At 37.9% G+C, this 15,038-nt stretch overlaps 1 protein-coding gene across 2 annotated transcripts in view; it reads left to right on the forward strand.

Annotated features, from left to right (window-relative positions):
• Nucleotides 1–9,632: 9,632 nt before the first annotated feature.
• The window catches only part of ttc33 (tetratricopeptide repeat domain 33), a 32,698-nt gene continuing 27,292 nt past the window's right edge, over nt 9,633–15,038 (forward strand). For both annotated transcript variants that reach the window (XM_057354761.1, XM_057354752.1), the window contains exons 1-2: nt 9,633–9,725; nt 10,392–10,607. In XM_057354761.1, coding sequence (XP_057210744.1) covers nt 10,393–10,607 — 215 coding nt within the window. In that variant the 5' untranslated portion in view covers nt 9,633–9,725; nt 10,392. The remainder of the gene's footprint in view (nt 9,726–10,391; nt 10,608–15,038) is intronic.

A 15,038-nucleotide genomic window follows, 5' to 3' on the forward strand; every position in this document is an offset into this window, starting at 1 on the left:
GATGACTGACTGTTGGAGCTTGCAACCTTCTCTGAGTTCCTGCAGTTTCGTGCCCGAGACAATGTGTTTGAATGTAGTGTAGATATTTGACTGGGTTCAAAGGGGGGAGTGAGATCAGTTTGGCCAATTGCAAGGTAGGGGTTGAAGGGAGGAGTGGATTTTTGCACATCTGGTGAATGGAGATCAGAGGCTGGACAAAGTCCGTAGAGTTTATCATAGTATTGCCCCTAAGAGTGAAAGAATAGTCAGTCATAACAGAGCTGATTGTATCACTTTATTTGTGATCGACTGTTAGACTTGTTGGAGTCTGATTTGATGTCTTGAACATATTACATCATTACGTTATTTATGTTGCATTATGCATACACAACAGAACAAAAATATGTTGTACTAGCATGCAACAGTGTATCTTGGTCTCACATTTTTTGCCATGCAAAAATATACAGAACACAGAATATTTGCAACATGCATTCGTCAATAAACGGTCAACACACATACAGTAGTTGTTATGGCTGACTAATGATTGATTGAAGGCAGTTCACAACAGTCAGCAGAAACTCTTTCTGTGCACGGTCTGTCCGTGATCAATGTGCGATCCAAAGGTCAAGGTTCGGGTTTACTTCAAGAGAATCAAAGGGGTATGACGTGCTTAATTCTGCTCAGGTACATTGAGTGGGTCAGTAGGGTTCTTACGCAAGTTTAAACCAAATCATGCAAGAGTGAATGTCTTTATAATTATTATTTTGTATTTTTATGTAATGTGTTTTTATGGTTAGAAATGGTAATGTAAAAAAAATGTTTATAATTATAATACAAATTATACAATACAACAACATGCAAAGCACCAATAAAAGCAATGAATATTGTGGTTAATAAATAATAATAAAGTAACTTGAAATAATGAATTATGCTGGATAAAAATCATGCAATTATCGGGGTCTAAGCAGGTTTGCTAAAATGGGGTACAGGGCCTGACCTGGACAATTTTAAAGAACAGATCCTGTGGATAATGTGGATTTAGCTGCTAACATACGAATAAAACTTTTTGTGAGATATTATGTCAAAACTTGTTTGGAGTGTTTGCCTCAATGTAAAACTACAGCCAATATCCCTTGAACTGAATCACAGATCACTTAATCTGGTTCACCCATATGACAAATGAAGCTTGTCTCAGGTTTACTGTTTCAATGACACTAAGCAACAATAGTGATGGGTGCTTTCAAAACACTAGTTATGTCCCAAATCGGGCACTTATGCACTATTCTAAGCCATTTCGTAGTATAAATAGTGTCAGTAGTGCGTTCACATCGAAAATTCTCAAAAAAGAAGTGCACTTTAAGTACCCGGATGAAGCACTTTTTCAACCGAAAATATCAAGTGTGGAACTGTGAACACTTCACGCACTCAACGGTGGCATTTTCACTAACGTGGCGGTAGGGAGGCGGGGCTATCAGACGCTGCTCGAGCAAAACTCTGATGTCTAAAGTATGCTGGGCAAGATAGATGAAAAACATTAAATGTACAATGTACAAGTTGATTTTTATTCACATGCATTGTGCCGTGTGATTGATGTCATTTGCGCTCCTCTGGGAGACCGATATACTTCGGGTTAGTATAAAACCATTTAGTATTCCATTTGGGACGATACTGCCCTTCTTAAATCCATACACATTACAACCATACATGGCTGAGCGCATAGTTTAAGTGCATAGTGTATAGTATGTCATTTGGGACACAGCTACTGCTTTATGAAGCTTCAAAACCTTAATGAATCTTTTGTTTCGAGTCAGTATGGGATGAATTTCATCTCAAAATGATTAACAAATGCATGCACAGTCATCCGTGAACGTGATACAAGTTACACTTGTATTTTACTATTCACAAACAAATGCCTTATGATCTGAATCTGTGAAATTTAGATTTTTATAAAAATGAGGAGATTTGTACAAATAGAGACAGATTTGTGAATACAATGTTTCATTTTGTGTTCATGTATAATCATTTTGCACATACCAATGAGAAGTTGTGCATTTGTGTATCCTGCAACGCGTGTCCATTCATCCTGTTCTGTACATTTGCATTTTTAGACGTTCTTTTCGCAGTTTTCATCATTACACAACCATGTACAAAAAACTATCAATGAATAAACCGACGTCTATGACCCTCAAACAAATGTCGTTAATTTGTCTGCAAAATTCAGAATTAAATGAATCTGCACGGATTTGTACAAGCATAGATATATTTGTGAACCCAGATGTTATCTTTCGTATTAATATATCATAATTTGTGCATGTCAATAACAATATGCGCATTTGTGGATCCTGCGACGCACGTTCATTCATCCTGTTCGGTTCATTTGGATTTTGAGACTTTGTTTTTGCGGTTGTGCATTGGACAATCCACACACAAACAACTTCAGATCCTCGCACAACCGTGCATAAACTACAGCCTACCACTAGATGGCAGTCTCACGGAGCGATGCAGAGGTTGGCGGCAGAGGTTGCGCTAGACTTTTTCATTGTCCGTCATTTTGACGGACAGGCTCGTAAAAAATCCATCATAATCTACTTTTACCCGTCACTATTGGTGCAAGGTGATGTTACGTGCTAATTAGCATGTTTGTGACATCATCACTATGAACATGCGTTTACTCTCTGAACTTACTGAACTGAATACCCAATAAAGTTGAAGTCGTTTACATATTTAATATTTCTGTTGTCAGACATAAAATAATAATTACAGAAAAATGTTTATAATATGTCCAGTCAGTAACAACGACAGGTGCTTGTGAATGCTGTGTTATTATAACTATGTAGATTTATAAAACAGATATGAATCAATTAGAAATCTATGGTCAGTTATAATCTTAAAATTCCCAATTAATTACCTGACATGAAATCACAAACAAGACTGAGTAGGCAAATATATATATAATTTTGCTTTTAGACACATAATATCTAAGATAAGTGGAGTGAAGTTTTTGAGGTGTATGATTTGATCAGCAACTCAGTTATCATAACACCACCTCATCACTGTTGAAAGACATGCACTCCCAACACCCTGATGTATTTTGGGCATACATCTGATGGAGGTGATGTTCATAGACAACGTTTGAAGTGCTTCACACTGACTCTTCTGGACATCTTATCTCAATAGCTCCGCCCACAAAACTAGCCCAATGGCCAATCAAACTAGCCCAACAAATAGCCCAAAGACCACAACTCAAAATATGCAGCTCATAAAATACATATTTTACAGTTACTGTTATGCATTAGACCAGGGCTATTCAATTAGTTTGTCACGGGGGCCAGTTCATGAAAAGCATCCCAAAAGAGGGGCGGAGAGGTATGGCTTGCAATATGAGGGATGACATAACAACAATAAAAAATCTGTTTTATTTTTTCCCAAATTCCGTTATTTCTGTTTTTATTTTTCTGGATTCTGTGTTTTATGTTCTTTATGCAATAGTTATATATTTGCTCACATGACACTATATAAACTATATAAAAAACCTGCAGTGTATACGTTGAACCATACAGGTAAAAAAAAACTTTTGTTTTTAAGTCTAGATAAATGTAAGTATATCTTTTAAAATAAGTGCTATTTTTTTATAATTTTACTAGCACACGTAAATAATATACTCAATGGTTGAATTATAAACAAAAATCAAGAGGGATGGTGTGTTAAAATGTGTGTGTGTTATAACTTGTTCAAGTTAACCGGACTTTTATTTTGAAGGGAAGCCGCAAAGGATGTTTGACAGTCGCTTTTCTCACATGAAACAGTTCATGTGCACGCGTTAGCTCCACGAGCACACGCAAAACAATTGCAGATGACATATTTAATCACTATCTGAATATTTTTTAAGTTATGCATGCACAATTTGAATTTTGTTAGCTATTCAGTGCTACTTTTTGGTTAAGAAATAATACATTTGCCAGATTCTGTGCCATTCCGCGTTATACAGCAAAATCGGTTTCATGCCTGGATTCAATCATAGGGCCCTAAATATGGGAGCCCGTATGTTGTATTTTTACATTTTTGCCCTATAAGACACCCAATGTTTTTTTCCTACATTTAAACATGCTGATGTTGTATTTTAAACTGCACAACAACAACATCGGTGCATTGTAAGACGCCCAAGCAGGCTTTTTTACATTGAAACATTGCCTCTGTACTTTTGAAATGGTGGTATTCGTGCTAGCAAAATGTCAGAAATGAAGCTAATAAAAAGTTCTCATCCGTTATCGTCCTGTTCACCACGTCTCACAGGAGATACTGCTATTTTGCAAGTCGCGGCGTCGCGCCAGTCGTCTAAGTTCACGTGACTCCTACTCTGTGCTGCTGCAGCTCATCGTGCTGAATGGAACAGACGCGTGTCACTTCATAACTGTAGTGTGTCAGTTGTAGACCGGTGTTGTGCCTATTTTCGACCCCCCGGCTGGAGACTACCCCCCTTCGCGTGCACGCGGAGACTAACGTCGTGTCTCCTGTAGATGGCAGTTAAAAACCTTCACTCGGACGAAAACTTGCGCAATTTCCTGTAGATGGCAGTAAATCATAAATGCGATTCCTGGTTCTCGAACCAAATCGTAAATGAGACTAGCAATGTTCGTGGCTTCTGTTTAGGTGACGCGTGTTAGGCTTTACTATGGCAAGCCGAATTAGCTTTTGCTCAACAACAATAGCTTTAAACAAGAATAGCTTTAGTATTTTGTAATTGAAAAATACTAAAGGGTTTATTTTTACCCACACGCCTGGATTCTACCCCCCTGTTTCTTCTGTGTGAATACACAAAGAGTCGCTCACATGGATCTGATGAACCTACACAAGCAATGCTGTATGTAAAATGTGACACATTATTCTAGAAACATGGGCAGCTTTAGTATTTTGGGGGGGGTATTATTTGAGCAGGTTCATTTTAACCCACATGCCTGGATTCTACCCCCCTGTTTCTTCTGTGTGAATACACAAAGAGTCGCTCACATGGATCTGATGAACCTACACAAGTAATGCTGTAATGTAAAATGTGACACATTATTCTAGAAACATGGCAGCTTTAGTATTTTGGGGGGGGTATTATTTGAGCAGGTTCATTTTACCCACACGCCTGGATTCTACCCCCCTGTTTCTTCTGTGTGAATACACAAAGAGTCGCTCACATGGATCTGATGAACCTACACAAGTAATGCTGTATGTAAAATGTGACACATTATTCTAGAAACATGGACAGCTTTAGTATTTTGGGGGGGGTATTATTTGAGCAGGTTCATTTTTACCCACACGCCTGGATTCTACCCCCCTGTTTCTTCTGTGTAATACACAAAGATATATCATACCACATATACTACACACACACACATCACATCACATATATATATATATATATATATATATATATATATACAGGTGCTGGTCATATAATTAGAATATCATCAAAAAGTTGATTTATTTCACTAATTCCATTCAAAAAGTGAAACTTGTATATTATATTCATTCATTACACACAGACTGATATATTTCAAATGTTTATTTCTTTTAATTTGATGATTATAACTGACAACTAATGAAAATCCCAAATTCAGTATCTCAGAAAATTAGAATATTACTTAAGACCAATACAAAGAAAGGATTTTTAGAAATCTTGGCCAACTGAAAAGTATGAGCATGTACAGCACTCAATACTTAGTTGGGGCTCCTTTTGCCTGAATTACTGCAGCAATGCGGCGTGGCATGGAGTCGATCAGTCTGTGGCACTGCTCAGGTGTTATGAGAGCCCAGGTTGCTCTGATAGTGGCCTTCAGCTCTTCTGCATTGTTGGGTCTGGCATATCGCATCTTCCTCTTCACAATACCCCATAGATTTTCTATGGGGTTAAGGTCAGGCGAGTTTGCTGGCCAATTAAGAACAGGGATACCATGGTCCTTAAACCAGGTACTGGTAGCTTTGGCACTGTGTGCAGGTGCCAAGTCCTGTTGGAAAATGAAATCTGCATCTCCATAAAGTTGGTCAGCAGCAGGAAGCATGAAGTGCTCTAAAACTTCCTGGTATACGGCTGCGTTGACCTTGGACCTCAGAAAACACAGTGGACCAACACCAGCAGATGACATGGCACCCCAAACCATCACTGACTGTGGAAACTTTACACTGGACCTCAAGCAACGTGGATTCTGTGCCTCTCCTCTCTTCCTCCAGACTCTGGGACCCTGATTTCCAAAGGAAATGCAAAATTTACTTTCATCAGAGAACATAACTTTGGACCACTCAGCAGCAGTCCAGTCCTTTTTGTCTTTAGCCCAGGCGAGACGCTTCTGACGCTGTCTGTTGTTCAAGAGTGGCTTGACACAAGGAATGCGACAGCTGAAACCCATGTCTTGCATACGTCTGTGCGTAGTGGTTCTTGAAGCACTGACTCCAGCTGCAGTCCACTCTTTGTGAATCTCCCCCACATTTTTGAATGGGTTTTGTTTCACAATCCTCTCCAGGGTGCGGTTATCCCTATTGCTTGTACACTTTTTTCTACCACATCTTTTCCTTCCCTTCGCCTCTCTATTAATGTGCTTGGACACAGAGCTCTGTGAACAGCCAGCCTCTTTTGCAATGACCTTTTGTGTCTTGCCCTCCTTGTGCAAGGTGTCAATGGTCGTCTTTTGGACAACTGTCAAGTCAGCAGTCTTCCCCATGATTGTGTAGCCTACAGAACTAGACTGAGAGACCATTTAAAGGCCTTTGCAGGTGTTTTGAGTTAATTAGCTGATTAGAGTGTGGCACCAGGTGTCTTCAATATTGAACCTTTTCACAATATTCTAATTTTCTGAGATACTGAATTTGGGGTTTTCATTAGTTGTCAGTTATAATCATCAAAATAAAAGAAATAAACATTTGAAATATATCAGTCTGTGTGTAATGAATGAATATAATATACAAGTTTCACTTTTTGAATGGAATTAGTGAAATAAATCAACTTTTTGATGATATTCTAATTATATGACCAGCACCTGTATATATATATATATATATATATATATATATATATGTGTGTGGTGTATACTACATACTATATGTAATATATATATACACAATTTATATGTCAAAGCATGTTAACATTTATGTAAGTCGTTTATATTTAATATTTATAGATTAAGCAAAATCGGCATTCTCTCTGTGAATAAGTCAGCGGCGACAGTGGCAAGGAACCAAAACTCCACTTAAGATGTATATATGTCTGTATAAGATGGAGAAAAAATCTTGGGAGAGGCCAGACTCAACGGGAGAGCCAATTTTCCTCTGGCATATTAAAATAGCACTGCTGCAATTACAGAGAGAATATTACAGGAAACTGTAAGATTATACGGATAATAGCTGATAGTAACTGAAAGTAAAATGTGGGAAAGAAAAAAACTGTCCAATTTAGTCTGGTTCTGGATGACTGTAGGTTGTGGCTGTAGTTATACAGCAGGTGATTGCCCATCATCACGAGCATCTCAGTGAACTGGGAAGAGCATCAAAGGCTCGATACCGGTGTCCTTGGAACTCGAGGAATGGCACATAAAAAACAAAACACTGATATTACCGTAGAGGCCCTCACAGAAAGTATAAGAATGTTACACAGTATGATGGAGGTGGGTGTGCTTGGGTCTGACAAGCTAACTAAAGCTGTCCATGTTTCTAGAATAGTAAGTCAAATTTTACATACAGCATTACTTGTGTAGGTTCATCAGATCCATGTGAGCGACTCTTTGTGTATTCACACAGAAGAAACAGGGGGGTAGAATCCAGGCGTGTGGGTAAAAATGAACCTGCTCAAATAATACCCCCCCAAAATACTAAAGCTGTCCATGTTTCTAGAATAATAAGTCACATTTTACATACAGCATTACTTGTGTAGGTTCATCAGATCCATGTGAGCGACTCTTTGTGTATTCACACAGAAGAAACAGGGGGGTAGAATTCAGGCATGTCGGTAAAAATGAACCTGCTCAAATAATTACCCCCCCAAAATACTAAAGCTGTGCATGTTTCTAGAATAATGTGTCACATTTTACATACGTAAGAAACGGGGGGGGTAGAATCCAGGCGTGTGGGTAAAAATAAACCCTTTAGTATTTTTCAATTACAAAATACTAAAGCTATTCTTGTTTAAAGCTATTGTTGTTGAGCAAAAGCTAATTCGGCTTGCCATAGTAAAGCCTAACACGCGTCACCTAAACAGAAGCCACGAACTTTGCTAGTCTCATTTACGATTTGGTTCGAGAACCAGGAATCGCATTTATGATTTCTTACTGCCATCTACAGGAAATTGCGCAAGTTTTCGTCCGAGTGAAGGTTTTTAACTGCCATCTACAGGAGACACGACGTTAGTCTCCGCGTGCACGCGAAGGGGGGTAGTCTCCAGCCGGGGGGTCGAAAATAGGCACAACACCGGCATTAGACACTTCAATCAATGAAAATACTTGTATAGCAGTAAACATTGACATACATAGTGTATATTTACATAAAGAAAATGATATTACCTCGAGATTTAAAGCTAATGAACAAATTCCTGTGGTTGTGCTTTTTTAAAGAACTATTTAAATTGAACTATTTAGAGATTTATTGTCCGATTCAGTTTTATTATTGTTAGAAGAATAAACATTTGGTAGAGTAAATTAGTTCAATACACGCATTTAGGTCAACTACAATGTATGAATGTGTAAAATTTCAACATGTGGAATAAAATAACAACACGCAGAATCATTTTAAAATTAGCCCAATTCCCGAGGAGTTGGCAACCCTGGTCCTGTACTTCCGATTTAGAGGGCGTCCTTACCTCACTGGTTATTTATAATGCCATCGATTAACAATACAAATTCAAGAAGAATTAAAAGACAATGTAATACAATTGCCTGAATGGTATATAGTTAAAACAATTATGGAAAGGAAATATACAACGGAATTAAAGATGTTTACAGATGAATCCAGAGAATGGGAATACAGGAGCTGCAGTTATATTCCTCAATACGACATTAAAATAAAAAAGGACAACAGATCATCTTTCTGTGTATACAGTAGAACCATGGTTGCAATAATGATAGGATTAAAGTGGATAGAAGAAGGAAAACAATGTTTCAATTGCATCAGTATGTCAGCATTATCAAGTATTAAAACAGGGAAATCATATAAGCTTGATGTATTAAATGAAATATATCAAATTATAAAGATATTACATAATATAGGTTTGAAGGTATCCTTCATTTGGGTTCCTGCACATGTAGGGGTGAAGGATCATGAAGTAGTATATAAATCCAATAATTGGATCCACACTACAGTCAAAAAAAGTGTACAGTAGTATATATACCAAGAGGCGAAACTCAATATAACGTTCCGTTGCAACACCAGCTCTCTGCGTTTCCGCCATTTTGGGGTGAAAGCGACTCGGCTTTTTGCTGTCGCGAATGCAATATCAGCTGTTTTGTTAAAAAAATAAAAACATTAAAGCAGTAATTCAATCTGAATGATGAAAATACATGATGACAAAAGCCTTGGCTCGCTAGAAACCATGTCAGTTATCAAGCACTTTCACCCCAAAATGGCGGCCACGCTGCTTCCCAAAAAGCACCAGAGTTTCATGTTACAGTTCAGAAGGTGGCGGTAATGCACCTATAAGCTGGTTTGCCAACCGCCAGTAAAACTCAAGCAGAAGAAGAAGTAGAGGGCGTCCTGTACAAGAGACAAAACAAAACATTGTGAGTAGCGAACAGTGACGATACAAACGTAACATTTTGCATGTGTGCTGTGGTGAAATACTTTGTTTTTAATCAGATGCACCTTTTCCCGAATCATATGTTAAATGTATGTTTCCAGTCTTGCGCAAAACCGTAAACAAGTGGCTGTCCAAACGGACCCATGTGATTTCAAAACAGGATTGTAACGTTAGACTGTTGTAAATCTATCAGACTAACAGTCGAGGAACCAAAAACAGCTCAGACCTAATGACAAATCAAAGAACATTACCACAACTGAATAATATATTGCACTTAGCCAGTATAGATGAAAAAAAAAAACCGAAAATGTGAATGTTGTGATATTAAACTGAACATTCACCTTTGTAAGATACTTTGTGGTCATAGGTTTACGTATGCCTTGCAGAATCTGGAAAATGTTGATCATTTAAGAAAATTAGGAATTTTATTTTTACTTCAGTAATGCCCCAAATAAGCTATTTTACATATCAAGAGTTTATCATGTAGTCCACAAAACAGAATGTAACTGAATGCGAGAAAATGACCCTGTTCAAAAGTTTACATTCCTAATACTGTTTTTTTTCTGTTTAACCAGTTAAATTACTTGTTTATGTTTTGTGGAGTAGTTGTTAGATATAGATTTGAGTCTCTTGTTTGTCCTTTTGTCAGGATGGCAACATTCGGCTGGAAACGTAAGGTGGGAGAGAGAGTTTCCAAGGTGACGGTGCAGCAGTTTGAGCAGGCTGATGATGATAATAAGGTGGAGAAGGAGGGAGTTGATTGGCTGCATGTTATCAAGCGGCGGCGAGAGGTGCTGTTGGAGGATTGCTCTGCTAAAAGCAAGAGACTAAAAGATGAGGGCACGTTACTTGCCGAGCAAGGAAGGTAAAGGGTTGTGTGCTTGTTAAATCTTTAAGACGACCTCACCCAAAAATGAAAATTCTGTCATCATTTACTCACCCTTAGTTTGTTCCAAACCTGTATAAATTTCATCGTTTTTCTGAACACACAGGAAGACATTTGGAATAATGTCAGATCTCACCCACCATTTACTGCCATAGTAGGAGTTAATGGGGGGTGAGATTTGACAATCTTTAAGATATCTTTCTGTGTTCAGAGGAACAAAGAAATGTATGCCGGTTTGGAACAATCTGAGGGTGAGTAAATGATGACCGAATTTTCATTTTTGGGTGAAGTATCCCTATAAGAAATAAATATATTCCAACATTTGTGACAGTGTGAAAGAGAGCAAAACATTTGGATTGTTTATTGGTCATTTTAGTGTTGCGAATAGCAAGAAACAAGTTGAGAAAATCATAAATTATAGATTATTTTCTAAAAGCATTATTTGGCAGTTTAGAGAAAGGCCTGTTGTAGATCAATTGGTTTCCGTGACGATAATCTGGCCTCAAAAAAAGGCTTGAATTGTTCATGTTCTTTCAGATTATTTTCACATCTGTTGAGGAAAATTGAAGTGAAATAATTTACTATATTCACACTGCTTTTTGCACACATTGCTTTGTGTGCTGGTCCAAAATACAAGTAATTTTGTACACACACACACACACACACACACACACACACACACACACACACACACACACACACACACACACACACAGGCTTTGGTTGACTATCCCCGTGGGGACAGTCCATAGGCGTAATGTTTTTATACTGTACAAACTGTATATTCTATCCCCTATCCCTAACCCCCTATCCCTAAACCTAAAGATCATAGAACACTTTGCATTTTTAGATTTGTAAAAAATATTGTTCTGTACAATTTATTAGCTTTTTTGCCCCTGGGGACCTCAATTTTGGTCCTCACGGTGACACGAGTCCCCATGTGTTGGTGTGTATTCAGGTTTAGGTCCCCACCGGGATATACAAACATGAACACACACACACACACACACACACACACACACACACGCAGGCTTTGGTTGACTATCCCCGTGGGGACAGTCCATAGGCGTAATGTTTTTATACTGTACAAACTGTATATTCTATCCCCTAACCCTATCCCTAAACCTAAAGATCATAGAACACTTTTTGCATTTTTAGATTTGTAAAAAATATTGTTCTGTACAATTTATTAGCTTTTTTGCCCCTGGGGACCTCAATTTTGGTCCCCACGGTGACACGAGTCCCCATGTGTTGGTGTGTATTCAGGTTTAGGTCCCCACCGGGATATACAAACATGAACACACACACACACTAGTGGTATATTGATATCCTGGTTTTGGCAGGCCGTGGTTAAAGCCTGCTATGTTATTCAGACATGCTTGTTTTGAAATGTCAAGTTGTATAATAAGATGTCATACATATAGGGCTGTGGAAAAGGCTTAATTGAGACTTTTTTTCTCTCTTCTTACCACTTTTACAGTAAATCTGATGTTGTTACGGATTTGTCAGTAAAATTTTGATTCAAATGCCAGATTGAATCATTCCAGTAAAACGTCCATTCTCTTACGGTCATTCATCTGTTAACTGTTATTTAAACAGGTCAGTGCTGTGGTCAGTATCATGACAAAAAAAATACTGTCAATGACAAAAACAGTTTTCAAGAGGAATCAGCCAAGATAGGAGGTTCATCTATGATAACATTATTATTTTCATCCAGCAGATGGGGCTGTGGGTTAGCTATATACTCAAGGCCATACTGTATTTATGCTTTGTGTACTGGAGATGTTGCATGTTTCTACATGTTTGGAGTAATAATGCACATCCACATATTTACATTGTTCATATACTCTTTACCGACCCTGAACCTAACCCATGTTAAATACATGTAGTTATCAGTATTTTGTTGTGTTTGTAAGTGCACATACTGCTTTCATTAAGCTTAGCTTCAGTTTACTGGAAGATGCTTTAGAGACAAACAGCAGCTATTACTATCCTTTACCTACAAAGCCTTAACAAGTCCATGAGGGATCAAGGAAGTGTGTCACTATTCACTTTCCCAACTGTTCGTTCCTTTATGCCCTCTCAACATTTCCCTGTCCTTTCTTTCTCCTGTCTTCTATCTTTTTCTTTCATTCCCTTAAGACCTCTGGTCTGAAAGGCTTTTTAATGGCACGATTAAGCTGCGCTTTGGATCAAATTGTACGATAGCGAGCAGCAGGCCACTTCTATTTTTAAAGAGAATACTGCAGCATTGTATTTTAATATTTGCCGCACCTGTTTTGCAGGGGAAATAAGATCATTGCTTTTTTGCTTTTAAAGGAAAGATAGACAATGTGAAGGTCAGACAATGTTTGCTAATAATGTGAAGTCTCAGAGGTTTTGAATAGCAGCCGGTCATTTGTATTACGTTGAATTTATTTAGTGCTGGTAAAGTAAATGAGCCACTGACTTGAGTGTTTATGTATAATTGAACCCTGCGGTACTCACCTGCTTACTGGGCAAGTACACATTAAGTAGACTTTAATTGTCTCAAAAATAAAACTTTTGTCTATTCACCCACGCATATGTTGTTCAAAGCCTTTCTATGACTCTTCAGTTGAAAACAAAAGAAGATATTTTGAGAAAATGTCTCAGTGGTGTCTATAAAAGTCAATGGGGGCCAATGTTGTTTGGTTACCAACATTCTTCAAAATATCTTCTTTTGTGTTCTGCAGAAGAAAGAAAGTCACACAGGGTTGGAATGACATGAGGGTGAGTAAATGATGTAAGAATTTTCATTTTGTGTGAAGTATTCCTTTAAGTACTGTACTTAAGACATACTGTAAAATAAAGTACAACCAGAAAACTGAATTCAGACCAGAAAAGCTAAATGCTTGTAATAATATCATGATCTCCAAAACAGGACTTAGCATTTATTAAGGAAAATGTTTATATTCCCCTAGTTGATTTTTTTCCTAACAATGACTTTGACTTTCATTAAGAAAGCTCTATACAGCAACTAGAGGCCTAAATGTAAGTTCAGTCTGGTTCAGAGAAGCCGATCATTTTAGCACTCAAATGGGACTTTCAGTGTGAGATGTGTTTTAGCAGGTCTGTGATAGTTCAACAGACCGCCATGAATCGAGGCTGAAACATAGGTAATGCATTCCAGCTTATGCTTTAATTACTATATTATCTTAGCCGTATGTAATTATGTCATTGTTTAATTTGAACTTTCTGTTCCTGGAGGTTGGCTGTGGTTTCCGTATATTAACCAGCATAGCAGGTGTGTCTGTGTAAATATTAGCCTCATGCCTGTCTCTTTGAAATGAGAGTGTGTTAAAGATTGCTAATAGCAAGAGACAGATGGAGGAAAAAAGCATTCTTGGTATTTCCCAAAGTCGACTCAACTTTCTCATCATTTTACCAAAAACCACTCTGCTTAACGGGAACAATAAGTCTGCTTGTTTTTTCCCCAGTGTCTAAAGAAAGGCTATAAATGTCATAGCCAGCTTTGCTTTCAGTCGATATATTGAATAGCGTCAATTTACTGGAAGATGCTTCAGAGACAGGGATTAAAGACAAGCCGCAGTTAATACTACCCTTAACCTGTAAAGCCTTGACAAGTCCGTGAGAGGTCACGGATGTGTGTCACCGTTCACTTTTACAACTTTTCAGTTCCTTTGGGTCTTCTCAATAACTTTCTCTCTCTCTTGCTTTCCCCCATGTCTTTCACTTCCCATAATAGCTCCGGTCTGAAATGCTTTTTATTGGCGTGATTAAGCAGCACTTTGGCTACAACTGTGTAACAGCGAGCAGCAGGCCAGCATTGTATTTAATATTCTCTGCACCTGTTTTGCAGGGGAAATCAAGAGGCCAGACAATAATGTTTGCTAATAATGTGAAGTCTCAGAGACTTTGAATAGCAGCTGGTCATCGGTAGCATATTGAATTTATTTAGTGCTGGTTAAGCCAAGTAAATGACATACCGACTTGAGTGTTTGTGTATTTACTCTTGTGGTTCTCACCTGCAAACATTTTGTCCCTTTTTTGGATATGGATTAAGCCAGGACTGCCTGTTATTGATGGTTTTTGGTTCATGCGGTCATTTGGAACTCTTGTACGTGTTTCTGTAGGACCCTTGTTGACTAAACACACCAAGTAATAGTGCAATGAGTTTGATTTTTAGAACCACATGTACTGATAATGTACTGTACTGTATTCTAAAGTCACTTGAGATGAAGTTTTCTGCCCAGTGCATAAAAAGCATAAAATAAATTAGATTGGGAATATTGTAGAATTCTTTTTTTGTACCACTATGATTCATTTTTATTTTATTGCAATTACATTTTTTGACTCAATGTATAATGTGAATTAATAAATTAAGGTGGTTTGTGGATTGATTTTATTCTTTAGCTTCTCTTTCAGTGG

The sequence above is a fragment of the Triplophysa rosa genome, linkage group LG2 (genome assembly GCF_024868665.1).
Source record: "Triplophysa rosa linkage group LG2, Trosa_1v2, whole genome shotgun sequence".
Classification (NCBI taxonomy): Eukaryota; Metazoa; Chordata; class Actinopteri; order Cypriniformes; family Nemacheilidae; genus Triplophysa; species Triplophysa rosa.